At 41.3% G+C, this 27,848-nt stretch overlaps 1 protein-coding gene and 1 pseudogene across 1 annotated transcript; one reads left to right on the forward strand and one right to left on the reverse strand.

The window, feature by feature from the left end:
- Positions 1–2,270: 2,270 nt before the first annotated feature.
- LDLR (low density lipoprotein receptor) lies at positions 2,271–26,326 on the reverse strand. The gene is made up of 18 exons (XM_026716807.2): positions 26,092–26,326; positions 21,442–21,564; positions 18,864–18,986; positions 17,965–18,342; positions 17,382–17,504; positions 16,776–16,898; positions 13,924–14,043; positions 13,240–13,365; positions 12,922–13,093; positions 11,727–11,954; positions 11,104–11,222; positions 10,229–10,368; positions 8,921–9,062; positions 8,599–8,751; positions 8,286–8,483; positions 7,802–7,879; positions 7,196–7,353; positions 2,271–5,703 (listed from the first exon to the last, which is right to left on the reverse strand). The coding sequence occupies exons 1-18, from the start codon at positions 26,276–26,278 to the stop codon at positions 5,668–5,670; spliced, it is 2,727 nt and encodes a 908-aa protein (XP_026572592.1). The 5' UTR covers positions 26,279–26,326; the 3' UTR covers positions 2,271–5,667.
- On the forward strand, positions 14,691–15,971 carry LOC148127179 (uncharacterized; annotated as a pseudogene).
- Positions 26,327–27,848: the final 1,522 nt, after the last annotated feature.

The raw sequence follows: 27,848 nt of genomic DNA on the forward strand, positions 1-27,848 counted from the left end.
TAGCACTTCAATCTCAACAGGAAGAGTCCTGACCAACCTGGATAGTGGCAAGGAAATCCTGGCAAGGAATCCACCAGAGGGAACTCTTCTGAAGCATGAACTGTTGTCTCTGACCACCACACCTCCTACACCCGTCCTTATATCCCAGCCAGGGAGGGGCTTGTTAACATCTCCTTTCCCTGGATAGCTGGCCCTGCATCAATGTTAAAAACTTTGGAGACAGTGCACAGCAGTAGCCATGCAGTTTCTTAGGTAAGAAAGCACTCTTCCACGTGTACCAAAGAAACCATGAATATTTTCAAAAATTTGGTAAAATATATGCAGAAGTGGCAGAATGTCCACTTGCTTAGGGCAGTATTCCTTAGCAACTTTTAGGATGGATGAACTGCAGGCAAGCTTTCTAGAAAGGCTTCATGATATAGTTGTTACTTCATGATATAGTTGATATTTTCTCCAGGAAAATATCTCCCTATTCCAGGGGATGATTTGGACAGTTTTTGGAGAAGTGGAGGACCAGTGTTATGGAGGTGTCCAGCATTATTATAGTCCTTGGAGGTGAAAAGGGTTCTGGGGTCATGTACTCATTACTCACATTTTTAGATACCTCTGGGATGGAAAGAGTTGATCCTTGTTTTTCTGCCTTGTTAGATTTATGGGCTCCAATAAGGTTGATGGGAGGGGAGGATCGGCTGCTGATAGACAGTGATGCTGATAGGCAGCAGATCCTCTCTTGATTAAAAACAGCTACTTCTCCCACTTGATTCAAGGGCATGGAGAGCTGAGCATAGGCAAGCTCAGAGAAGGGCTGCAAGGCTACTTGGGAGGTCGCCCCACCACTCCCAGAACACCTGGAGTAGTGACTTAAGGAGAGGCTGGGAGGATTTACTTTGTTTTGGCTTACACTTCCCCGGTTTTGACTCATGCCATTTGCTTTTCCTTGAAAGATGGTTTTTCACCTTTTGCTTTATCTAGCCATGAGGACTGCCTTCTGCCTTGGACTTTGCCCTTATGTTATGGACTGCTGTTTGCCCTTTGCTTTGCCTTTAGAACTGCCTTTTTCTTCGTACCTTGTCTTTGCCTCAAGGACTGCTGTTTGTCTTGTCCCTGAACTTCTACCTCATGGACTTGCTTAGTGGGGTGGACTGGACTTGGAATTCTGGACCTTGCCCTGCGAGTACATTCCTACGCTGTGGACTTTCTTTGTAATATAGGGGTTGTTGTTTGGGGGTGCGCTGAGGATAGCGGTCTTCAAGGTAGCATGGAATGGAGCCTTACCTGTCATTGGAAGGCCGTTTGTTGGAACATTTGAGAGCAATAAAGGACTCTCCAAAGTAGGGCTGTCAAACTCCCAGCTCATGGACTGGATGAGTCACACATGGGCCACAACCATGTCTGGTTTAGCGAAGAGGGAAAAAGTCCCAATACGTCACGTGATGCTGCCATGACGATGTTTGACACCCCTGCTCTAGAGGCCTGCCTTGTCTTGACTACCTGGGTCATAACAACCCCTGAAATAGGCAAGAGTTTCTGGTTTGTTTGGTTTTTAGCTCATACATTCTGATGAAACAAGTATGACATGTGACAGGCAGGCCTTTGCCTGGAGTAAATCAGAAGTGCGATGTTGTGTTCATTGCTGGCTGATACTACTTAATGGGTTCTTCATGGGTTTTTTTAATGCTATCATTTTTATATACAACTCAAGGCAGCAAATATATTAATACTTCTTCCTCCTCTATTTCCCCCCCAACTCCCCTCCAGTGAGGTGAACTCTGTTGGGTTAAGAGGAAGTGAGTGGCCCAGTTATCCAGCCAGTTTTTTAAACCTAAGGCAGGATTCAGTCTCCTGGCTTCTAGGCCAACACCTTAATCACTACACCAAGCTGGCTCTTGGGGAATAGAAACACCACCAAAACAAGACATTCATTCTTAAATTATGTCTTGTCTACCACTGTTCATTTATAGTTCTAAGCTTGACACTTGCCTTTCATTCTTTGGGAAAGTACAAAGCTTTGGATTTTTCTTCATATTGGAAGATTTTGGATTCTTGGAGACCATCCAGAATGTCAATGCAATCATTCTATCTAAACAATTGTTGGAGCCTTGGGACTCGGAAACAAAAATCTTCTTGAATTCAGTTTCACAAAAACAGTATGTTATGTATTTGCACAAATCCAAAAGCATCAACTTTAAACGTATTGAGACAAAGTGACCAAGAGGACTCCTCCCCCAAGTCAACACTTATACTGAAATTCAAAAAGAAGCATGAAACCCTTTCAACATATTTAAATATTTATTAAATTCATTCAATATGTGGGAAAGTACCCCATAAATTTCAAGAGAGGCATGTTTAATATTTAAAAAAATAAAGCTCAATGAATCTGTAAAGGTACAATTTACTTGTCAGATGTTTACATATAAAACCAGTTTATCCAATTAAAATAAATTAACCAGCATTTCCTTTGCCTCAATCAGGAAGGCATCAACGTATGCAAGCATGAAGGGAGAACCCTGCCATCCACTGTATTCCAAGTCATTCTTCAACATTCCACCACACCAGAGGCAAGTGAACAAAGCAAAGGCTAGCAATTCTCTTCAGCATACCACCCATTCCTAATTATCTCCACAAATTTTTCTGCTTTTGAAAAAAAGTTTCAACTCGAAAAACTCACTGAGATTTAACAAACACCCTGAAACCTAACTGATTTCCAGGGACCAGAACAAGTTTGTTAAGTGTGTGGCTCATGAGTTATAGGCTGAAAAGATTCTAGTTTCATAAAATGAAAACACAGTTTCACCCTAAGGTTCTATTCTTCAGCTCGGGCTAATCATACAGATGCATGAGAAGTATTAGAACAGAGTTCTAGACAGCTGTAGGGAAAAAATAGCCTAATACTCTCCAAATCTACACTTTTGTCCACAGTAGCACATCACTGATGCTTGAGTAAAAATTTGCAAATTTTAGAACACAACAAAATAAAGAAAACCCTAGACCTAGATTGTGCCTAGACTGTTTTGACGCTTCAGCCTCCAATTGGTGAGACTTTTCACAAGGATTGTCGTTTTAATGACCAATTACTTTGACAGAGGTTAAAATATTAAAGCTGCTGCTTTAGCACTCCAAGAGAAGAGTTTCTCACAGGAGGCACCTCTTCCATCAACCTTGTGATTTCTTTTACTTTAAAACAATTTATCAAGCTGATCGATTTCAGAAAAAGCATCTATGATGATGTTTAATACCCTAAAAACATTCAAAGTTTATTTAAGGCCCCTAAATTATTACATTATATTTTCTACCCTTTTTTTGGAAGATGTAGAAACAGAACCTTATTATTGATCGTTAGAAATTTTGGTTGACCCTCACGATCATTCACATGCAATTCTAATAGTGATGCACAATTAAAAGTTTACAAATTCACAGTGCAACAGCAAAAGGCGCCAGAACCAAAACCAATGGATTCCCAACTGCCTCCAGCTGTAGTCAATTCTGCTAACCCAGAGTGACCTGGGCAACAGAGGACAATGACAAAAACATGCAGTGCCATAGTTATGAAAATGCTGTCAGTCAGTTAAATCTAAGGGAGATATACTTCTTCTAAGTTTACTAGAATCATAAATCTTGCAGAAGACAGAATTAACTATTCATTTGGTATCAGTTTCTCGCTACGAGGTATTCAGAGCACCAGTAGGAGAGCAAAAATACTCTGTGACTCAAACCAACAGTCTCAGGGAGGAGGTCCAAACCATGTAAAGTAGCAATATATCTTGTGTTCTCTTTGAAAAGTACACTTCCACAAATGTGTATGTTGTATACTGTACTGTGTTCACCTTGTCAGGCTTACTTTAAATAGGAGCACAACATTTACATCATACACATAAACGTAGATACACGAGAAGCAGTTTTTGTGGAAGGGAAAAGAATGAAAATGATATGGCAATGTGAGGTGGGACAGAAATAAAGGCCAATTAATAGCTTCAAGAATATAAACATATAAATAAATACGTCATGTTTTTATGAACATATATACAAATAGACAAGGCAACTTTTGTGCAAAGGAAATCTATACCAACATAGACCACATACATTATTTACATACTCTATACTATGCAAAAGAGGTTGGGATCATTCACAGCTTTAGGACAAAAGGTCTGAGGGGCTCACTCCTTGCATTTAGTGCTTTTCCTCTCAAAGGGAAGGGAATTAGAAGTGTCAGGCCAAGAACAAAAAACCCTCATTATTCTAGTCAATGATTGTTAGATTATTGAAGGGAGACAGGACGCACAATTTCTATTTCTGAGATGGATTGAGAAAGGTTATATTAATAAGCAGTTCTTTTATATTTATATCCTAATTCTACTTCTCTGTAAGTATCAATACCAGTATTTTAAAACTAGCAAGTGGTCAATATATTGTTTACCATTTCAGAAAATTCAGTTGCCAAACAGCAAATACGCTTAGTTTTAACCCACTTCAGAATGTGTGACAGACACTGCCTTCCACTATAGAAAGTGACACATCTAGGATAGGTTCTTTCTACTCTACATGAAATTGATTCTGGGCTACAACTTAGTGGAAAAGGAATAATCCATTGTGCATCTCCCTTCCAGTATAAAAACATTTCCTTTAGAAAGGGAAGGGATACAAGTATAAAAAGGTAACACTGAAGAAAAGAGAGGTGCAGCATTAAGGCAACAGTACAGAAGTGACTTTAGACGGATTATGAAAAAAATGGCTTCCAATTCCTGTTTTTTGGCCAGCAGTCTATTGCCCTTTTTTGTTTATCTGCACTAAAGGCACAAGAGGCCCAGCACCAAGCAAAAGCAACAACCCCATTCTCACAGTCAGCCCGTTTGTGTCATTGGTTTAGTTTTTTCCACCCTCTTACTTTCTGGACACAGGTGACCAGAGAGGCAAGGAAAACAATCAAGTGCAAATATTGTTATACAAGATTACAGGCTATTTAGATCACAAAATAAACCAACAAATAAAAGTGCATGGTAGGTTGGACAGGGAAAGCTGGAAGAAAACAGGCAACCCTGAACCAACAGGGAGATTCACAACAGATCCAATACCTTGAACTTTTTCCTTTGGAGGAAAGTCAATGTTTTTTGTTGACACATGGATGATGCGATCCATTTTTAAAACTTCTCTGGTCTAGTTTGGGAAGAAAGGTGGCATCTAGAAGCTTGTGGATTAGGTGACTTTGGCTTCTTGTCTCAAATTAGATTTAGATTCTCAACCTTTCCAAGCTCACTTCATGTGTAAAAAAATTGGGGCATAAAGATCTCTCCACAGGGAGACCTCACCACACCCAAACTTGCATCCAGAGAAGAACTCTCTGTTGAATCCCTGTTTTCCACACTTAGGAATAGTCTTACCATGTCAGATTAAGGAGACCTAGGGCATACCAGAGATACCAGTGTCCTGTTAGCATTGGGCACAATAAAAACCCAACAATGCCATAAATTGCTCAATGTCCTGATAAACTGGAAGCTGACAAATGCCCCGCCCTTCTTAAAAAAATAAAGGAGCGTGGGAACAATCCATCAAGTCACTCAGGGAGTAGTATTGGATGCCTGGGAGAGAACTGAAGCCAGACAATTTGTGTTCTTCTTCCCAGAAAATAAGCAGCAAACTCCTGAGAGAGGCACTTGAGGTGTAGAGGCAATTTCATGCTGCATCATCTTCTAGACTGACCATTTGTCTCTAAAAGAAAGATGTGGAATGAAGAAAACAACCATTGAGGTGCGTTAAGTGAAATGGGTTCAGAAAATCTTGATGTCAAATTTTTGCCAACTAAGTTTTATATGGCATTTTCTCTCCCACCTTTAATGGTAGAGGACAAACTAAGTTCTGCAACTTCACCCACATTACTCAGCTTTCAGGAGATCTTAAGAACTGCTTCAACTTTGGAAAGCTATAGATTCATAAATATAGGACAATCATAAATATAGGACATAAATACAGTTCAAAAGAGATGTTAAGCACTTTGGAAAGAAAGCATTTTCTATTTTATAGAGTACTGGACTATAGGAAAGGTATGAAACCAAGTTAGGGAACTGAATGCCAGCTTCCAAGGGCTGGAACCGTCATGAAGTTACTTTTTTAGCAAACCAAAATTTTAATGTACTGGTAAATGAATTACAGTAATGTAGTTAATTCATCATTTGGAGCAAACCAACAATTCCTTTGAATAAATTTCATCTGCCTTCAGTAAGGGTGGTTCAGTAAGAATGGAACCAAAACTGTTTGCTTTACTCCCATATTTCTAAAAAGAGAAATGAATGGGTTATTGGCAGTGGAGGGTGTGCTATAAAAGACAATTGGTAAGCTCAGAATTTTTGAATTAAAGTAACAGTTTGACACTGCAAAATTTTAGGCTGAACTTAAAATACTTTTTAAATGATCTTTTTTTTAGTATCAAAGGGCTGACTTGTGCAACTCTAAAAAAAAATAAAGGTATCTATTTGATTGAAAATTGGTACTTGTTTAACAGAATTCAGATTAAGAACGACTACATATTCCATTTATATTCTGTACATGCCATGGATGTGAAACATCTAAATTCTAGTTCAACTAATATGAACTTTTTGTTAAGAAACTTGCATAAACTGGAAGTTTAAGTATCTCAGTTTCTACTCTCCAGTTTAAGCAAAACATTATTGAAGGCATTTTCTGTGCCCACAAGACTAAATCAAGCTGGGTTAGCAACAGTTTGACTTACAACCATTCATTCTGCAAGTGTTCAAAGTACTGAACAAAGGGGCTTACATTCAGTCCCCCAAATTAGGCTACTGCAGCGCTCCTGTGATTGCAATTAGATACTTTACAACTTGTGACCAGTTGCCAAGCACCTCAATCTTCCATGTTGGTGTTTCCCAGAAAGTCAGTGGGGAAAAAGGCAGGGAAGATTGCAAGCTGCTGCCATCTGTAGAGGGCTGCCTTATCTAATGACCAGGGCATTCACTTAATGATGGCAACTGGGACATCTTAGATTGCAAACACTACGCAAAATGGTTGCACTTTACAACTGCATTGCATAGCAGAAACAATTCTGCCCCCAATTGCCATTATACATCAAGGACTACTTGCAAAGCAAGTGAAGGAAGCCATGTATCTTGGCAGTAATTTGGAAATATAGCTCAATGTTGCCCCACCAACTGCCCTGTGGAAGCTTTTATCTTGAATGTTGTCTTACCGATGGGTATGTATATCCTTCCTGGCTCTGACAGATATGAATTTCATCCTCAGTTGTCTTCTGATAAACAGGGTTATCAAAATTGATACTGTTGATGTTCTTGAGACGCCAATTCTTCCAAATGAGGAAAATCCCAAAAGAGACTAAACTAATGAGTGCTGAAATGAAACCCACCCCCAAGAAGACACATCATTTTAAGCAAATCCATCACAATAGCTTAGAACTGGGTATCAAACTCAAGGCCTGGGGGGGCGGATCTGTTTTCGCTGGCAGAGGGCTGCAGAAGGCTGTCACAGTCAAAAACAGAGTCTTGATGAATGACATTGAGCTGGTCATGCCCATCCCTGGCCCCCCAAGGTCAAACATAATCCTGATGTAGCCCTCAAATAGAGTTTGATACCCCTGGCTTAGAACAAGGAACATACTAGTTATACATGTAAAAACTGCAGGTCAAATCATAATTAGTAATTTCATTAATATGTCTTCTGAGCAAAATGCTTATTCTTTGTAATGGCCATTAATTAAAGATATTAACCACTGTAAGTTAGAACATCTTTCTCTCCTCCTGCCCACAAGCGGGGACTTCTTCTGAAATGGGAAACTTACCCAGAGGAAGAACAATAGCCAGTGCTGATGGACCCCTCCGTTCTGTCCCATCTGTTTCTGCAGCAATGCCATTTCGAACTACGGAAGGAAGAAACACAGGAGGCTAAAGTTAACTCCTCCAACATAGTATGTACTACATTTCTATGGAAAAGGAAGGGGACGATCACCTGTCCTCCATTTTGAAACCTCCTTCAGTTGCAGAACAGATTCATGCCAAGCTTTCTCCACTCGGGGTAGGTAACTTCTAACACTACACTTTCACTACAGAGATCTTATTCCAAGACTACAAAATCTTAACTAATGCATGGAAAATATTTTTAGCAAGATGGAACCAATGTTTTATTTTCGGGATAGATTTCTTGTATCTTTTCAATGGCTGCCAGTCAATTGTCAGGCAAATGGTAGTAAGTGATGATAACTGGTTTTGCACTTAAAGGTAAAGGGATTATATCCAGGATCCCTGGATGAAAGAGAAGCCTCTCACCTTGCTGGGACAGAGTGACCATCTCATGAGTGCTATGTTCTGGGATGCTGGTAGCAACATTATTCAGCATATCTGCAGGCAGATGATCAGTTTTCTGAGTTGGAGTCCTACTTGTAGATAGTAGCCATGCTGTAGGTGAAATCTTAGGAGAGTGCACTGTTGCAGCAGCCACAGTTGGGGTATCAGGTATAACAGGATCTGAATGGTAGAAGAAACTGCTATTCAATATTGCCATACAAGGCAGCATTATACTTTTGCAATTTCCTCCATGCTCCATAAAAGGACCCTGGCTTTGTCCCCTCCGCCTCTGTACCTTGGGTGCAGTTTCTCATGTCGGTGTCCAGGTGCATGCCATCAGGGCAGACACAGGTGTACTTGGCGGAGAGGAGAGTGATTTGGGGACCGGGAAGGCAAAGGTACTGACAGCCTCCATTGGGGATGCCATTCTTCTCACACCAATTTGTACCTGAAAAAGAGACAAGCCCTTTTCTTTCAGATAAGATTTCACAAGCTATGGACAAGTTAAATTGTGATATTTATAAAAAACAAAGTTATCAGGTTTTAGGTAGTGACCCAAATAACTAACCAAGGTCAGCCCTTAAACTTAAACTACGAAAAAAGAAGAGACATCTTACCTTTTGGTTGCTGCACAGAATGAAACAGTGCCAAATCCTCCGGTGAAAAGAGATTGTCTGCCACTTTCACAATACTGGAGCCAGTTCGGCGGTTGGCACTATAGATGGCTTCATTTAAGACATCTGTCCAGAACACTTTATCCTGGATAAGGGGTTAATTTGGACAATGAATTTTGTGGACCACTACCTGTAATTGTATTCCACTCTTCCAAAGTTATCCAGCCACTACAGGTTCCCAAGACAAAAGCGGAATTCATTCAGTTAAGGAGGAGTAGGGGGGGATTAAAAGGTCTAAAATTTGCTGATAAATTGGCTCCTTCTAACATGTAAATAAATTGCTTTAGGTTTTAAAACAAACTTTAAATGCAACAGAAAGTCGGTTTTAATCATGTTTATTTTGTTTATATCAAAAGTATACACAAGAATAGGAGTTCTGTGGTCATAAAGATGCTGATGAATTGTCAAACATCCCTCTCTACTCTTCATGCTGATGGGAGTTACAATTAATTAATATCTGGAGAGGTAAACCTGGTCTAGATTTTTATCAAAGAATCCATGCTTTTGACAATTTGACAGCCTTCCTCAAGTGCATCCCAGATGCATAAAATTAGAATTTCCACTGCCAATTCTTCTATTTGTTCTTTATAATCTTATAATCTATTTATTGGCTTTTAGAAATGCTAGCAACTTTTTAAATATTATTGCAACAGGATGGGTTACGTGTATTTAAATTGGTCTGGGGTTTACAATTATTATTTCTGTCCCCTCATCTCTACTGATCTGATGGTGGGGATGATGGTTCTTTGATTATAAACCAGGAAAAAGATGTTACAACTCAATTCCATCTAAGGGCAAGTATCTTATTCAAGCAACCAAGCATCGCTATTTGATACAGGTAGTCCTCGACTTACAACAGTTCATTTAGTGACTGTTCAAAGTTACAACAGCACTGAAAAAAGTGACGTAAGACCATTTTTCTTACTTACAATAGTTGCAGCAACCCCATGATCACATCACATTTCAGATGCTTGGCAACTGGTTCATATTTATGATGGTTGAAGTGTCCCAGGTTCATGTGATCAACTTTTGTGAACTTCTGATAAGCAAAGTCAATGGTGAAGCCAGATTCACTTAACAACCATGTTACTAGCTGCAGTGATGCACTTAACAATTATGACAAGAAAAGTTGTAAAACTCACTTAACAAATGTTTCACTTAGCAACGTAAATTTTGGGCTCAATTGTGGTCATAACTCGAGGACTACCTGTATTGTCAAAAATTCAGAACTATGTTAGCGACCTACAATACCTCAAAGACTGCAATGCCAAAAGGGTGAGCCAACATCTCTTCATCCACAAGGACAGTCCTTCTGTTTCCCCCATTCACATCAATACTGGAGACCGAGTGATATTTGGAGTCTACCCAATAAAGGCGATGGGTAATCAGATCTAATACAGAAGAAAGATGTTAAAATGATATGCAGCAACATTCTACACATTTTGTTCCAACACAAAGAAAACACCCCTCCATCAAGCCATAGCAGTCTAGGGTAGAAAATGAGTCACATGAGGCAATTTGGGGGGAACCAACATTTCCAAGTCAGACTGCTGAATTGCTCATTTATTTAAAGGTCAGTTTCTGACCTTTGTCTCCCTTAAGGTCTCCTAAACTGCTTTTGATATCAGAAACACTTTGACCCAAACAACTCCTATTTTCATTTTCATACTACTACTGAGAAATCTGCCCTCAAAGCAAATTCACGAAGAAAAACTTGACTCCCTTCATATGGTTTGGATTCCTTTAAATCTAAACTCAAGGATTACTGGATTTATGTTCTAAAATAGAAAAGGGGCACCATGTCATATTTGTTCTTCAGGCAAATACTGGACAACAAGTATGAATCCATTAGAAAAAGCAGATTCTCTGGGTTAGGATTCACTATCCAGCCATGTCCTGAGCTGCCTTGCTTGCCTCCAACCCAAGACTGTCCAACATTAGTAATGGGGGAAGAGTTTACAAAACTGTATTATGCTTCTCTAATGAGGCAAATGATTGCTAGGGAAGGGAAGGGCAGTAGCCAAGCAACATAAAACTCAGAAAGAAAAGTCTATCTCTTTAGATATAAATGAACAGAACCATATTGTCTTCTGAAGTGGTATTGTTCTCAGCTATGCAGGACATACCTAATGTTATTCCATTAGGCCACTGAATGCCTTCTTTCACCAAGGGGAAGCTGTCCACTCCATTCAGACCACTTTTGGCAATTTTAGCAGACATTCCCCAGTCAGTCCAGTACATGAACCTACCAAGGAAGAGGAGAAAGGGAGTGGGAAAAGGACAATTAAAGCTAGAAGTCCATTTAAATCAATTCATCCACAGTTGCAAAACTCATCACCATCCTGAATCTGTATCTCAATACCATATTTCCTTAGTCTACCAAGTCTGTTTCTCCCAATAGCCTTTCCTGCTCCCGCAATTCTGACACTTGTGATATTTCATCACAAGAAGAAATAATAGCCAGCTTGTGCTGTCCTAAAATTTCAGATCTAAGATGTAACAAACAGTCTTTATAGAAACTGCTGGTCTACCTTGGTTGCCCAGGTTTAAGTAGGACTTTTCCCAGAATCTAGTGAAGATGCCAGGGGCTTAGTCAAGGATCTTCTTCATGCAAGTATGTCCTTTTTTCTATTAAGCCCCAGGGCCTTCTCCTTAATCATTCTGAAGCCATTTCTACAGTATGTTCCCACAGAGAAGGACTTGGTCACTCTCATTTTTCCAACAATAACTATTCCAAGAAGACTCATACCCATGGACTGGATCCACCACAATGGCACGTGGTTTGGCACCAATCTCCTTGATCAGAGTCTTCCTCTTCAACCCTTCACTGTTGGCCACAGAGATGGTGCCTAGGCCAGAGTCAGTCCAGTAAATATTGTGATGCACCCAGTCAACAGCGAGGCCATCTGGAACCATGATGCCACTGCTAATCACAGTGGTATGGTGGGAATGGTCACCAGCCTTATCAATTGGGGTACTGTATGGAAGACAAACAGAGAAGCCTCATTGAAACAAAAGCTGCACAATGGCAGCATTTGGTGGGTGCAGGATTAGTGGGCAAATTGCATCTATTTTTTATATACTTCCCACCAATAATTCAGAAACAACTAATTAATGAACCTTGCTAACCAGTAGAGAAAGTTTTACTCAGCTTTAGAATATGGATTCTTCTCTGTGACATCAAAGTTAAGGGGAAGGTATTTTAGGGCAAGTTAACTCTTGCTGCATGTACTTTTTAACACAGACTGGATCTGTGAGAATGTGATTTGGGACAATAACAATGGATCCTATCATCATTGTCTCCCTTGTTCATGTAAGAATATCAAGGCCTTTCAAAGTTTGGTTAAGGGCCTGAAAGGCTGCACCTTGGGTGAGAACCAGGGTTGGGCATTGCTTGTGTCTCTTCTGTCTCTAGCAAGAATAGGATGGATGGAAATGGGATTACTGAGGTGGCTGAGGAACTCTAAAAATTTGCCAAGTCATCTGGGATGTTTGGGATTTGCCACTAGATGGTTGGCTTTGGCACCATCTATAGTCCCGAGGAGGAGCTATTGTCATCCACAAAACTTTGCTGGCATCAAGAGGCACGACTCAGCAGACAACAGATGGAAAACCTTATTTGTGCAACTGAGTCTGAAGACGCAATAGGGCTTGCTGGAGGTGTATTGTTTCTTCCTGCTCTGCAGCAGCATTAGAAGGGAGAGATTCATTCATCCTAATTATTGAGGTGACAGTAGAGTTCCCTAAACTATTGGGAGATCTCAACCTGCCTTCACTGCACCCAGGGAAGTGTTAATTTTCCAAGACATCAACTCACAAATCTGTTTACAGAACCTTTTTGGATGCTGGTGAATTATTTCCTTTTCCCAGGACAATTCTGCTTCTTTGCTATATTGGTTCACTCAACAATCACAAAAGCAGCACACATGCTTTAGCTAACTCACCTGAATATTTTCTTGTGAAAGTTGTCAGACCAGTAGATTTTATTGTTGCTGATTTCCATATCTAAGGCCACTGCTTCTTTAAGATGAGGGATCAGATTTGTGTACTCACTACGGTCTAATGTCATTTTCCTGACCTCATGGCGATTGGTAAAAAAGAGGTAAGCAATGGTGCCTGTAAAGGAAGAACAGAGACACTAGGACTCCAGGGCCATTAATCCCCCCCCCTTACATATACAGTACATACAAAACACACAAAACAGTCAAAAAAATCCCAAAAGCTTTCACCAGTACTTTACACAGACAGAATCCTAGACTTACCAATTGCTTTGCAAGCCTTAGTAGATGGATCAATCTGATATCCTTCTTTACATTCACATTTATAGCTTCCTTTCAGGTTCACACAGACTTGACTACAGGCATCAGGGTTGAGACACTCATCAATATCTACAAAGTCAAGATGATGTTGCTAAGCATTCAAAAGAATAGCTCATTTCTCTGGTCAATTTTTTTGTTGAAAAAGACTTTATGTGCTTGGTGATAGCAAGGGTGTTCCTCATGGTATCCAGAAAAAGAGGAAGGCCCAGGATTCCTATCCAGGTTTATTTCTTCAGTTCTGGGGAACGGAAGGATTTCTATTCCTTGCAGAAAATATATACATATATAAAGAAATATAAATCCTTCAACTCCCCACCATCCAGTCAGAGCTGAAGAAGCTTCTTGGATGAGAACTGAAAGGTCTTTAAAGATAAACAAGAAAGTTCAGTTGCCTCTTGAAAAAGCACCTTTGGACCTGGATAACTGAGAATCTCCATAGACTCTTCATCAGATATGAATTTTCATCTCTAAATAAGTTAAATATAAATCTCTGTTTATCCTCATTGTTATCAATGCTTACTGGAGACGAGGATTACATTAACAACACATCCAGAGGATAAAAAGTTGGGAAAACTAGCATTAAATCAAAAGCTTCTTATAGAAAATTAAATGTCAAGATGTTCTTACCTTCACATTTTCTTTGATCAATCAGCTGGAAGCCTTCAGGGCATAAACATTCATATCCAATTTTGAGGTCATTGCATATATGGGAACAACCTCCCTTGTTAGCCAAACATTCATTAGTTCCTGGAAAGACAGCAGAAGAATATATTATAGAGCTGATCTCAGAGAAACAATCTTGAAGTTCTTTTAATCTTTTCAAATATCTGCAAACCTTTATTATTTTGCAAAATGATTTACCTCTGGATACATTTACAAAGAGATTTCCTAAGCAATTTGAAATTTTAAAATTCTTTTTAATTAATATAATTTTACTGGCAATGTTTTAAAAGAAAACAAAACTAATACAATAATATAAAGTAATAAAATGAAAAAATAGGGGAGAAATGAAAAGAAAGCTAAATGGGCAACAGAGAACCCAAGAGTCAGCAGCTGCAGATCTGAATTGATGGTGTGGGTCATCTGATGGAGGCAGAGCTGACAGAAGAGACAAGCTTCTCTGGCCTTTGTTGACAGCTGGGCCTACTCATGGTTAATAACACTGTGGAGAGTGGCAGGCTGCCGTTGGGATTTCCTGAGGTTAACTGACAAGTGGGAGCTTGGAACTGTTAACTTCATGAGACATTGTAGGACTAGAAAACTGCTAAATTTCCAATGCAGCATGGCAAGCCTTTCTGGCTAGTTTTTTCTAGCTACCATTTACAGTTTTACTTCTGCATTCTTGGGGGTGTTTTGTGATTGGGCCTGGGAGGGTTGCTTGGGGGAAAAGTTGAATGAGACTATGTTGGTCCCTTTCCCCCAGGTGAGAGCTGGGGCGTGGCGTGAGGGGATTGGCTTCCTGCTTGGTGGGTGAGAGCAACTGGGCAGGGTGCTGTTTATGCATCAAGTGGATGTATTCTGATTATATTACGAGATAAGAGGAGCTGTATGTGACCCCTCTGCAGCAAAAAGGGGTGATGTGAGTTTGAGGGCGCTGAGAGCAAATACTATGTGCCTGTAAAGCTCACCTTGCCCCCAACAATCTGTCAGTGGAAGTATTTTTTTCTTTTTTCCCTTTTTAAAGCAGAATGTTGGGGATGGGGGATGGAATGATTCTCAGGGAAGGCAGAGGAGGGCGTCCTATATCAGTGGTGTCGAGTAACAGGAGATATGGAAGACAAGGGAGAGGGCAGACATGGGGAACATGACCTTGTTGTTTAATACCAATCTCATGTTCTGCCCCTTTGCACTCACCTCATTTTCCTGATCTGTAGTGGTGGCCCTGGTCTTAGACTGCTGCTTTTAAATGTGAGATCAGCTTGCAATAAGGCTAGCCTTATTGCCGATTTGATGCTCGAAGAGAAGGCTAATCTGGCTTGTTTAACTGAAACTTGGCTGAGCCCAGAGGGAGGTGTTCCTCTTGCAGAAAAGTGCTCAGTGGGTTATCGAGCATGGCACCAGTCCAGACCTCAGGGCCGGGGAGGAGGTGTGGCTGTTGTCATCAGAGAATCTCTAGTAGCCTCCAGAGGCACTGTTCAACAAGTCCCCGGCTGTGAGACCCTTTTTCTTAGATTGGGCTCAAGGGTGGGATTGCTGCTGCTATATCAGCCTCCCTGCTGTGTGGCAGCTTCCCTACCTGGGCTCCTGAACCTCACCACAGGACTGGCAGTGGAATTCCCCAGGCTTATAGTTCTGGGGGATTTCAACCTGCCTTCTCTGGGGTCAGGGTTGGAGGTAGCCCAAGATTTTATAGAAACCATGACTTCCATGGCCTGTCCAAGATTATCCAGAGCCCGACTAGTAATAGTGGTCACACTTCCAATTTGGTGTTCTAGTCAGAGCAGTGTCTATGTGACCTGGAACTGGTAGACCTCTCCTTGGTTCCCTTGTCATGGTCAGATCACAGTCTGGTGGCAATGAGTTTCTCAAAAGCTGCATCCCGCCGCAGGGAGGCAGGACCTATTAGATTGGTCCATCCCCATCGACTAATGGACCCAGATAGGTTCTAGAATGAGCTGGGGATTATAACTGCAGATCTATTATGCAGTCCAGCCGAGCTCTTAGTCACTGTTTAGAATAGGAAGGTGACTGAGGCTCTGGTATACATAGGAACTGAGAGAGATGAAACACATGAGGAGACATTTAGAGCGCCGCTAGTGGAAGACAAGAGATGAACTCGATCGAACACAGGTAAGAGCTGCTACTAAGGCCTACCTTGTGGCAATTTGTGAGGCGAAGTGTAAATACTTCTCCACACTAATTGCATCTGCAGATAATCGCCCAGCGACCCTCTTTAAGGTGAGCCATCTCCTCTTAGGGAAGGAGGAGACTGAGGTCTACCTGAAGGGGCGCGCTGAGGAATTTGCAGATTTTCTGGAAGACAAAATCACTTGACTTTGTTCCCAGTTAGATGCTGGCGTGGTTGCCCCCCAAATTTTGTTCTACTGTACTTTACTAATTTATTTGATTCTTTTTGTTAGTTCTTATTGTTTTTATTTTTATTTTAGACATGATTTTACATTGTGTAAACCGCGTTGAGTCGCCAAGGTTAATTCTGGTTCAGGAACCTGGAATTCTAATCTGAAGCAGAACAAGGCAGGTTTAGCAAACTAAAACAAAAGGATGGTCCCTTCTGGTCCTGCTCCACAATACCCATGTAGGGATTATTTATTTGCAACAATAGGAAAATACTGGTTTGACAATGCCTTCTTCCTGGATGCTTTTTCGACTTCCCGGTCTAATTTACAGAACTAGTATTTCTGGGGATTTGCTATCCAAGTACCAGCTCTGACTTTGCTTAATGTAATAGAGGGAGAATTCAGTCAAGGTCAGTTTAGCAGCCGCAACCACAGCATATTCAGGGAATATTAAATACTTACGGCACTCTTTAAGAGGTTCGTCTGACCAGTCCCTGCAGTCTTTCAATCCATTGCAGACCTTGTCCATGGTGATACATTCTCCAGAACTGCACTTAAATACATTTGATCCCTTGCAAGTTGTCACTGTTGCAAAAGTAAAAAGTATTGTTTAATCTCACTTTGCAGCTTCCATTTGGGCTTTTCTAGGAAAGCAGTTCAGAAAGTGAAGATAAGCAGAAGAGCAAAAACAAAACAGCGCAGAGGCATTTAACATTTTAATAAACACTATTCTTTGTCTTTTTTTTAAAAAAACCCTAAATTATACTTCATCCACAAGACATCTCAAGGCAATGTAAAGCATTAAACTCAGTTTCATTTTCGTCAAATAACAAGCTAATCCAGGCAAACATTTAAGAATGAATAAACCAGTTATCAGTCTTCTCCTCACTGCCCATCCCAATATAACCCCACACAACCATCTCTTCTCTTGTTTGCCTGCTTTTCTGAATGACCTGCAGAGGAGCTTTCTCTGAACATGGCATGGGCTCTTCCACCCTGAACAATTGTCTTTCCCATCCCCATCCCTGGCTCTCCAGACTCCTACATAAAGCTATCGGCAGGGCTCACCATTGACACAGCTGACCTCATCACTCAGGTCTCTGCAGTCAGGTTCTTTGTTGCACTGCAAACTCCCATGGATGCACATCCCATCATTGCACTGAAATTCATCAGGACGGCAGGTTGCTTTAACTGGGCAAAAGCAAGAAGATCTTTAGAGACAGAAACACCATTATGCCAACCCAGTATTTAGCTCTTCATGACATACAGTACATTAGTACAGTTCATTTTACTTCATGGAACCAAGCTACTCAGAGTGTAAATTTGCATCTCCAACTACCAGAACTGGGTCACTTGGGTCTGGATTTGAGAATACATGCAGCATCTGTTCTACTCAGGGTATCTGGCAATTTTTTAAAATTTAAAAATAACTTCTAATTCCTATTTCTTTCTTCTGAAGTATTGTTGAAGCCTCTCAAGGCAGTTTGTTCCAGCTCCCTTTAAAACATGCAACTTAAAATAATAGACCTTTTTACCCTCTTCTTTAGCCACAAAAGTTTCAAGCCAAACTTCTCTTTCTGTGAAGGATCGTGTACTGTAACCTCCCCTAGCTTTTGCAGAGAGTCCAGAGAAGTGCTCAGTTTATGCTTACCACAGTTTTCCTCATCTGATTTGTCCTTACAGTCAAAGCTTCCATCACACTGCCAGCGCTGGTGGATGCACTCGCCACTCCCACAATGGAACTCCAATGGAGAGCATGGATTGGTTTTGTTGGTTCTCTGCTGGATCCCACAGAACTCGGGTGATTCATCAGATCCATCTTTACAGTCTGCTTCATTGTCGCAGGCCCAGAGCTTGGGAATGCACTCTGAGCTATTGCAATGAAACATTTCAGGATTGCAAGTTGGGGCACGACAATCTAATTCATCACTGCTATCACCACAGTCATCATCTTCATCACAGAGAAAAGCAAAAGCAATACAATTCCCATTTTGGCATTGGAATTGATTATCTGTACAACGTTTAGGAGCTAAAAAGGCAGAAGACAAGATTATCAGTCACAATCTACATCTACAATGGGATGCAAACATTACAAATGGGTTATTAATTTCTCTTTAACAGGACACCATCCATATATGTTTTATGCTAAACAACTGAGGCCTTTTTCTTGAAGTGTACACCATTTTTCACGGATTCAAAACTGTCTTCCTGTTTTTCTTTTACCTGTCCAAGATAGACTGCAGAAGATGATTGCAAAAACCTTGAAGTCTCCACTAATAAAAATGGCAAATGGCAATAAGTAACCTTTTAGCTTCTATGCTCTAAAATGCAAGATTGATGGAATTTGAAAATCAAAGTCTACAAGACCCAATAGGACACATTCTTTCTTATCTTTAAAAGTAATAGAATTCCAAATCTCTATTCCTGTTGCTTTTACTATAATTAACATAGCATCCTTCATTAAATGTGACAGTAGCGTGGCACCATTTGCTTTTATGATGCCATTATGACACAATCCCTCCATCACTAAGTCATGCAGCCCTGACTTACGGCAGTTGTCTTCATCTGAGCCATTGTCACAATCCACTTCCAAGTCACACCGCCAGGACATATCAATACAACGATTGATGCGACCGCCACAGCTGAACTGGGTTGAACTGCAAGTCACAGATTCTGAAAAGATACATACAACCCTGATTGTATTACACTGTATCCCATAGTCTTATGGTACTAATTAGCAAAGAGATCCCTTAGTCTTAGGGTTGTTGTTCACTGGCCAAAGAGCCTGGGGGAGATAGCACAAGTTCCGGCATGAGAAAAAATATGGAAATCAGTCAGATGAGCAATGCTCTCAGTTAGCAAGTACAGCACTATATAGGAAGTAAAGTGAGTAAGGAAGAGGACCTTGATGTCATTCTGCAGAAATGCAGGAACTGTTACCTAGGCAAAAGAGGCGGCAGCATTTTTTAGTCACAAAACAAGGTAACATTTGGAAGTGGCTCAACACTTGCCCAATTCACTGAACTATGAGAAGGTGGAGGTACTGCAGAATCATTTACAAGATTGTTGATTTCCTGGTCTGGTCTATCTAATGGATAGGCATAGAAACTCAGCTCTCCTGACATGAAACAGTATGGCTGATCCTTAGAGGCAATAATCTTCCTTTCAATACCATTGCCACCATGCCTCCCTCCAGTTTTTCCCTTCAAGAAATTTAAAGCATATTACAAGGTTCCAGGTCCTTCCATCCTACCTTCTGAGAAGGGCACTCTTGCATTTGGGAGAAGATGTCACCATCCCACTCTATTATGCTTTGCTCAAAGATATTCTCTATTAAGACTTAATCACCTTGGTTCTCTACCTCTGAATCTTAAACGTCATCTATCCAATCAGCTGGATAACAAGCTGTAGATGAAAACTCTTGGCTGCAGGCTTGGGGAATGTCAATAAAATCTGAAATCTGTACAATGAATACCTTTTTGATGTACCTAGATATTTTAATCAAATTATGAATACAATAAAGGACTTGGAACTTCATGTTTCACTACAAAGGTCAGGATTAATGATGCAGGGAAATTTAGTCTAATATGCTGCCTACATTCAAGATCAGCTACAAGTTTCAAGATGGCTTCATTTCAAATACTTTAAAGAGCAATGTGGAAGGAAGGCTAATAGTTTTAAACATTGCAATCATTTATGTAAAACAAATTTTGCCATGTCATCATGATTTGCTAGCATTCACAGAATTTTAAAAAATGACAAAGCTATTTCAAGTCTGTCCTTAGCATACGTAAAAAAACCATTCCCTCCTCTCCGAAGTCTTTTTGAAGGAGTGAAGTCCCACGTCATGAGACACAATGAAGCTAACAGGGGTAAACCTCATCTTTTGCTTTTAATTGTTCCACTTCTCCTGGCAATAACCTTCTATTCCTCCTTGAAACAAGCATCTTCTTCTTTGGGAAGAATGCATTTTATGGTCCATAGATATTTGGACATTAGGAGGAGGGCAGATCATAATTGGTAAAATACCTGCTGAATACACACATTACAGTAAGCCAATATGTAACTTACCTATTTTTGATTTAACATGTTGTGTGAATTCACTTTGATCAACTCACTAGTTTACAGCTTAGTACAGGGGTTTCAAACTCAATTTCACTGAGGGCCACATCAGCATTACATTATGGTTGCTCTCAAAGGGTCAGGTGGGTGTGGCCAGGTAGGTGTGGTTGGGTGGGCACGGCCAGCTTGACGTGGCTGGCTCAATATCACTCACGCCTGTGCAGGGCCAGGCAAGGCTGGGAGGGAGGATCCAGAGGTCTTCAGCGGAGGAATACAAGACCAAGACAAGTGCCAAAGCCTTGCCATCCCCCGGATGTAAAGACAAAAGTCCCCCCACCCCAAGCTGGGCAGCAGACAGGATCTGGCTTGTGGGACGAAAGGGAGGAGAGGTTGAATGGTGCTGGGGCACAGTGGGTGGGCAGCTGAACTGCCCATTTGGTTTTAGGCCAAAGGCCATCCGCAGAGGCAATGGCAGTGGGAAGGGGTCAAAATGGGTAGTCCTCGCTCACTGCTGCCTTCCCATTGCCAGTGATGGACTCCCATTTTCATCCCCATCCCTGTTGCAGTTTGTGTAGTTTGGCTGTCTCCCCACCACCGTGCCCCAGCACTATTTAACCTCCCAGGCACCCTCCCCAGCCACGCACAAGTACCAATGCCCTGCCGGGGGGGGCCAGGAATCAAAACAGCGCAGGGCAGGAATGTGGGATGGCACCAGATATCCGTGGACAAGGACGGCTGTGCCCCACAGAATACCACGGCTTGAGCAGAGAGGCGGCTTGTCCTTTACTATTTCCGAAGCAGCCCTGCAGGCTACATCTAACAACACTGCAGGCCAGATCTGGTCCGCAGGCCTTGTGTTTGACATGTCTGGTTTACTCTACTGAGGAATCATAGCAAGCTGTGGTTTATTTTGAACAGCTCAGTTAGCAAAGGCCTCTACAAAAGATAATAAGAGATCCAGAGCATATTTTTGTAGGCACAGGCACTTGAAGACTGTCCCTTCATATGTGCCTTTTGCGGAGATTGGAAAAGGAAAATTTGCTCAAAATTAGCATTAGCAACTTACTGCAGGCATCAAGGGATTCATCAGAACCATCCTGGCATTCAGGGTTGCCATCGCAGATCCATTTGTAAGGGATGCAATATCCATTTCTGCATTGAAATTCGTTTCTTCCACACCTACTCCACTCTGCAAAAGTTTCATTAAAAAGAAAGAGAAACCATCACATTCTGACTTCAGTCCTCACCTGCATATGGAGAATTTCTTAACTGTAAATTAAACAAACTTACTCATATTTATCAGTACCTTCACCACAGGCTATGAATCCAAGTTCTATTTTATGTATAACTATGCACACCACAACTTTTAAAAGTAATCCTAAGTGCACATGCATCTGTTCCCAACTCCATGAAGGTAAGAGACCTGCAGACAAGAGACTGAAGATCTTACCAGATTTATCTAGAATTAGATATTTCTGATTGTACCCACAAGCAAACTGATAGAGAGCAAGTTGAGTTGAGACAATAATAGTGGGGAGATCTATCTGATACAACTGGAGGAAGAACTGCACTCACTGATACAGTGCACTCTTTACATATGGAAATTGAATCTTCTGAATGTCTAGGTTGGCCAGGAAAAGCTACATCTGAAACTCTGGGCAATAGGTACCCACAAGGATTGCTGATGTGGGCCAATGACCCAGTTTAAAGCTGCAGCTTGTGATGAGGCTGCCATTTGGGCTTTTACATGAAGCCATGAAGCATTGAGAGCAGCTTTCATTTCAATGAAGCTACACCCTCCTTTCTCTGGCAGCTATGCTACCCAGCAGTTCCATCCCAACTGTATTTTATAGAGTTTTGAAGTCTGAAAACTGGAGAGTTACTTTCTTAGTTGCTGAGAAGTATGCCAGTTTCTAATGACCAAGTTTGGCTAGCAGTATCTTCAGCAGGATTAGAAGCTCCAAAGTCTTCTTCAATGCCAGGGCTGACCCTTTGAATGTGCTAAATTCAAATAAGACACCACCTTCTCAGAAACCTTCAATACGAAACAGTAGAATAGAGAACTGGAGGTATTGTAAGCTCTTCTCCCAACAGAGCTTTCCAAGCAATTATTAGGGCTTAACAAAACTCCAGCAATCATGTATTAAGGCTGGGAAAAGTTGCAGATTCAAAAACATTTTATCCTTCAAAATTGGATACTTACATAGCTACATGAACTTTTTTTAAAAATTAGATTAGATTTTATAGTCTGGCCTATAGTAAACAACTCTCCGGAGCTATTGTAAATGACCCTGGCCTGCATTATCCAGTATCAATTTACGGCTTCCATAAACCATTATCTCCCAAATTCAACCCATAGCCTCACAAAATACTCTGGCCTCTTATCTGTATTTATTTTATAAAGGGCATTCTGGAATGATGAGTTTGCAGTTGCTCATTACCAAAGGATGGCACTAACCAGGAACCTATTTCTACTGTAAGACACACACCCAAGTCCTGTTTTCCTGGCCAGACTAAAATGATTAATCCAATAGGAGTTCAGATTAATTCAGTTCTGTAGTGAAGCGCACACTGGAGTTGGCGAATTTCAACTACCTATTCTGGCTTCAGAGATGTCAACAGATCAACAAATCACAGACATCACATTCAACTGCAGCTTACTGGGGAGCACTTGCCTTCAATTCAGTATGTTTGGGAGGCTAACAAGTTTAGCAGCAATGCATCTTACCCAGCCTAGCATGTGGTGGAATTGTAAAGCAGCTCCACCAACAAGGCCAGAGGATTTTGTAATTGGGGCAGCATCACGCATCTATCCTCCTGGCATTGCAGTGTGCACAAATCAGGAGTTACACTCTTATGGAAGACTTTTGTCAGAAGGAAGAATATCGCCTGCACACACTTTGCATTCCCTTCGTATATTCTGGGCAGATCAGATAGACCACCATACTTGTCATTCTTTACACATGGTTATTCTCTCCTTTCCTCTCTTGACTAGAATTGTGCTTATTCATAAGGCAGAAATATTCTTTGGGGATTGAAAAATATGATCCTTTTCTAGACCTTCCTGCCAAACTCTTCTACCAAAATTACACTGCTTCAATCGAGTTCTAATTTTACTCTAGGACACCTTTCTCTAACCCACAGGTGTAAAACTTGATCGTGTCATGTGATGTATCATGACATTTGTGGATGTCACCTTTGCGGAGCCGGGCTGGGCGTGGCCTCCACGCGACACATCCAGCTCTTGGGCTGCCAGTTTGATATCCCTGCTCTAATCTAATGCTTCCACATAGGCTGGGAATTCTGGAGCTTGCAACCCCAACACATAAAGGCTATTATTGAATACCAAATTTTGCCAACAGTTTCCTGATATTACAGCTTGCCAAAGCAAGATTCATGTTAGTTTGTTGTGGTAAAATAATATCATCTATAGCAGGGCTGTCAAACTTGAGGCCTGTGGGCTGGATGCTCCATGCACTTGGCCACACCCATGCCGATTTAGTGAAGGGGGAAAAGTCATTATGTCATGTGATGACGTGAGTTTGACAGCCCTGATCTATAGGATCATGTTAAGTTTTCAGTAATTTTGAGAAAAGTATCATCAAACCACAACCAAGTATTCCCATAATGACCAAGAGTCTCCTTTTGTAAACATGACTGAAGTTCATGTCAGATATTTTTTGCATCAAATATTTTAATTGAAATATATCAGATACATTCAAAGTGGGGGGAAATTGTCCTTTGGAACTTTGCTATCCAAAAACAGATCTATTAGGCAAGAACAGATTTCCTTCAATTATTAACAGGCATGTGGCAGAAAGTACAGTAGTTCTTTTTTATCTTTAAATATAGCAAACTTGGAGAGTGTGCCCATTTGCAAATAAGCACAGAAACAAAGTGAAATCTTTGCTTGTCAATTTATTAATGCACTTTGGAAAGATTTGTGATAAAAATTGGGGGCAACTTTAAATAAGGAGAAATTTGGGGAAAAGATCCTATTCCTTATTTTCAAATCTTCCCCATCAAAATGTTTTGTCATACCTAGCAGATACCCTGTTTTTATGTAGAGAAGTCTAAACTGCACCAATGCAGGGAAGGAGTCTTGAAAAGAGGAAGCTAACCAGGCATTTGCAATGGGATGACAGAAACCGGTGAAAAATGGATGCCTAACACCAAAGAAGCTCAGCTAGGGAGTCTTCCTTCTTTAGCCTGACTGCCTGAAAAGAGCTATGAGATGTTCTTCACAAGCCAATAGGAAATGAAAATGGCATCTCAGAGTGAGATGAAGTCAATGATTGCCTCCAAAGGGAAGTTACGGACCATGGAGCCATTCTTATTTCCCGCCAACCTGGAGTGTTCCTAATAAGTATGTTCATCTTTATAGGACTCTTCCCTTACACTCCCACAAATAGCTGCACTTTCAAAGCAGCAATATTTAGTAAATATGCACTGATTTTCATCTTTAAACATTAATGACCTGCAGTTCCAAAAGTTGTATTTCGGACATAAATATATACCAAAGGTACCTTCTAAGGAAGTCAAACGCCAGAAAGAATACCTTTATTCTCCCCTACCGGGTCTGCCAGGTTTTTGCAATTCAGGGAAGGAAACTGACACGCCTGTCCTGCCACCAGTTCTTTTGAAAAGGATCTCCACTTAGCAGCGCATGCTTACTCCCAGGTCTGCCCTACCTACGTTCCCGTTTTCAGTCATCTCCTGAGAAAGAAGTCCGGTCCGCCACACCTCAACTTAGAGCTCCACCCAAATACCTAAATCTCAGCCAGATTCTGAAAATCCTCCCAGACTTGTAGGCTCAAAGCGCCAATGATTCTTAAGAGGATTTGTATTGTAACAAACATGTGCTTGTTGTTGAGCCCTATCACTATTTACCTTTTTAAGGAAAAGTTAAACAATCCACCTTGGATCTTCACCTGATCCTTTAAAATTACTCAAGAGTAGACTTATCATTTAATTGAAGAGCAAAGGGAAGCAAACCGCCTCCTAATTACGATCGGGAAGCGCCCCGCTGACTCTCCCGTGAACTGCGATGCTCCGAAGCGTCTGGGACCAGCAGGGCTGCCACTTAATTAATGTCACGAAAGACTCGTAGTGGGAGGGCCTGGTGCGTGAGCTCATCTCTCCCGTTCAAATTGAAGGGCGGAGTAACTAGCACTGCCACCTTGAATGAGATTTCAAAGCGGCAGCTAGTTGGGAATGGGGTGGACCCAAAAAGAAGCCAAAATCCAAAGGGCGAGACGTTTATGGCCATTTTCTATGCGGTGCATTGAAAAAAGAAAAACCGCGGAGTACCCTCCAACTTGGGAATCCAGTGACTTCATTTTATACCTGGTGCCTAGGGACGAATTCGAACTAAATTATTAATGAAGGGAGTTGTAGCGACGCGAGTTCTAAAGCTAACCCAAGACACGCGGAGAGGGGAAAGGGGGGAAATTTTGAAAGCTTTCCCAACGGACTTTCATTAAGTCCCTTCGGCCCGAGACTCGGGTACCAGGTTGTAATGGGGGAGGGGGGATAGAGGTTGAAGGATTTGGATTTTCCGAGCACCCCCCGCCCCCAATTCTCCTTTACTCCTCACACTTTGACTTCTTAGCTTCTAAACGAAACGTCCGCTGGCTCCTCTTGTCTTGCTCCTTGCTTCTCCCCTCGACATTTGAAAAGCCAGTTAAATTTCAACTCCTTGCCCGCTCTCTCTTACCATTTGTGGAGACTCGGCTGAGGATACCCAACAGCATTAAGGCAAACAATGAAGTTTCCAATCCACCTGGGCTCATGGTTCGCTCCTGGTGCCCTCCTTTCTCTGCTCTGATTTCGGCTGCGCCTGGGTGGCCCAAAGGACTAGTACACAAAACGCAGAATCCGGGCAGGTGCCAGGCACTCACCATTCACGAGCACACGCGGTTCATTTGCCCGATTTCTTCGCGCTCCTCCTCAAGACAAGCGGGAGGCGGGGCTTCCAGTGGGGTGATTTTCAAACCTCCCCATATTATTGCGAGGAGGCGGCGTTCCAAACGCACGATGTGACGTTTTCGCGTTTAACCCCGCCCGGGCCGGGGTTGAGGATGCTGTTGGCTTGACATCACAAAAGTCTGAAATTTGTGGAAGGGTGTGCGCATGTAGGAGTAAGTCCGTTGACTTAAAAAGTGAAACAAAACAGCAAACAGCATTCCAGACGGTTGTTTCCACTTTTCGTGAAAAAGTTATGGTCGTCTCTTCCTGCAAAAAGGACTTGCTTCTGCGCCCTGTCCTTAAAGCCATGCACAGCCTAATCGCGCGCCCCGAGCCTGCCTGCTTTACCACCAAACAAGGCCGGCGGGTGTGGCCCTTAGTCCAATGCTGAGCTGCTTGCGCCAGACAGCCCCTTGAGATCAATTTTGCAGGCTTGCTCACTGCAGACCCTTGCCGCTACCTGGACTTTTTTTTTTTCAGTTAAAATGGCTTGACTGAAATCTAATTACTATTTCACTCCATTTTACCCAGAATAGTACCCATGCCACCTGTACAGCACAGTTAGAATGATCATTTTCCTGTCCCTCTTTTGAAAAAACTATTAATTATACTATATTTATACACAGCTGGGTACTGTCAGATTTTGATTTCAAAATGTCAGCCCAAGCAGAGTGTAATATTAAAAACTTAATTGTGTTTTTTTAATAAGAGTTACATGCAGCTAATTAGAGTCTACACAAATAGGTGTGCCAATGAAATCAGAATTCCATTACAGACCAGATAAGGAAAGTTCAGGGGCTTTGGGAGAGATTACCAAGGATCACCTTCACAAGTCAGGTTTGCAGTATAGAATTCTCTGGATGTAGAGGAAATAAAGTCAATTCTACATATAACATTAATCCCTTTTTGAGTTTTATAAGCCAAAATCAAGGTTTATCTTGGGCCCAGAAATACATTAGCTGTCATAAGATCTGACCACCTATCTATATTCATTTTCATAAAGAAAGTGGTAAAAGAATAAAGGAATAACCTGTGAAAAGGGAATTTCATGAAGGCAGTAGTGTCACAAAAAAAACAGAAAAAGCCCAAGGGGAACATCAGGTCAGCCAGAAAACAAACTTACATAGGAAAAGGAATCAAATAAAAAGTATTAAAGAATCCCTATAGACAAAAGCCTAAGTAATTAAGAAAACTAGACAAATAGGAAAAGGAAACAAAAGATAATTTAGAAAACCCTTACAAACACAGGACATACCAAATAATCAAAACAAACAGACAAAAGACACAAAATATAATTTACAAAAGGGACAGACAGGAGATTGCCACAGAACAAATATGAAAAACTATCTTAAAGCTAAAAGAGATTACAGAAAACCAATAATACAATCTGGCCACCCCGCGGAGTTTGCCCTCCGGCGGAAATAAAGACAAACTCAAACAGGATTTGAAACATTAGGCACAAATACAAACACTCACACAAAATCAACTTACAAAGGGAGAAAAGGG

This window comes from Pseudonaja textilis, chromosome 2 (genome assembly GCF_049901715.1).
Source record: "Pseudonaja textilis isolate UNSWEBS1 chromosome 2, rPseTex1.2, whole genome shotgun sequence".
NCBI lineage: Eukaryota > Metazoa > Chordata > Lepidosauria > Squamata > Elapidae > Pseudonaja > Pseudonaja textilis.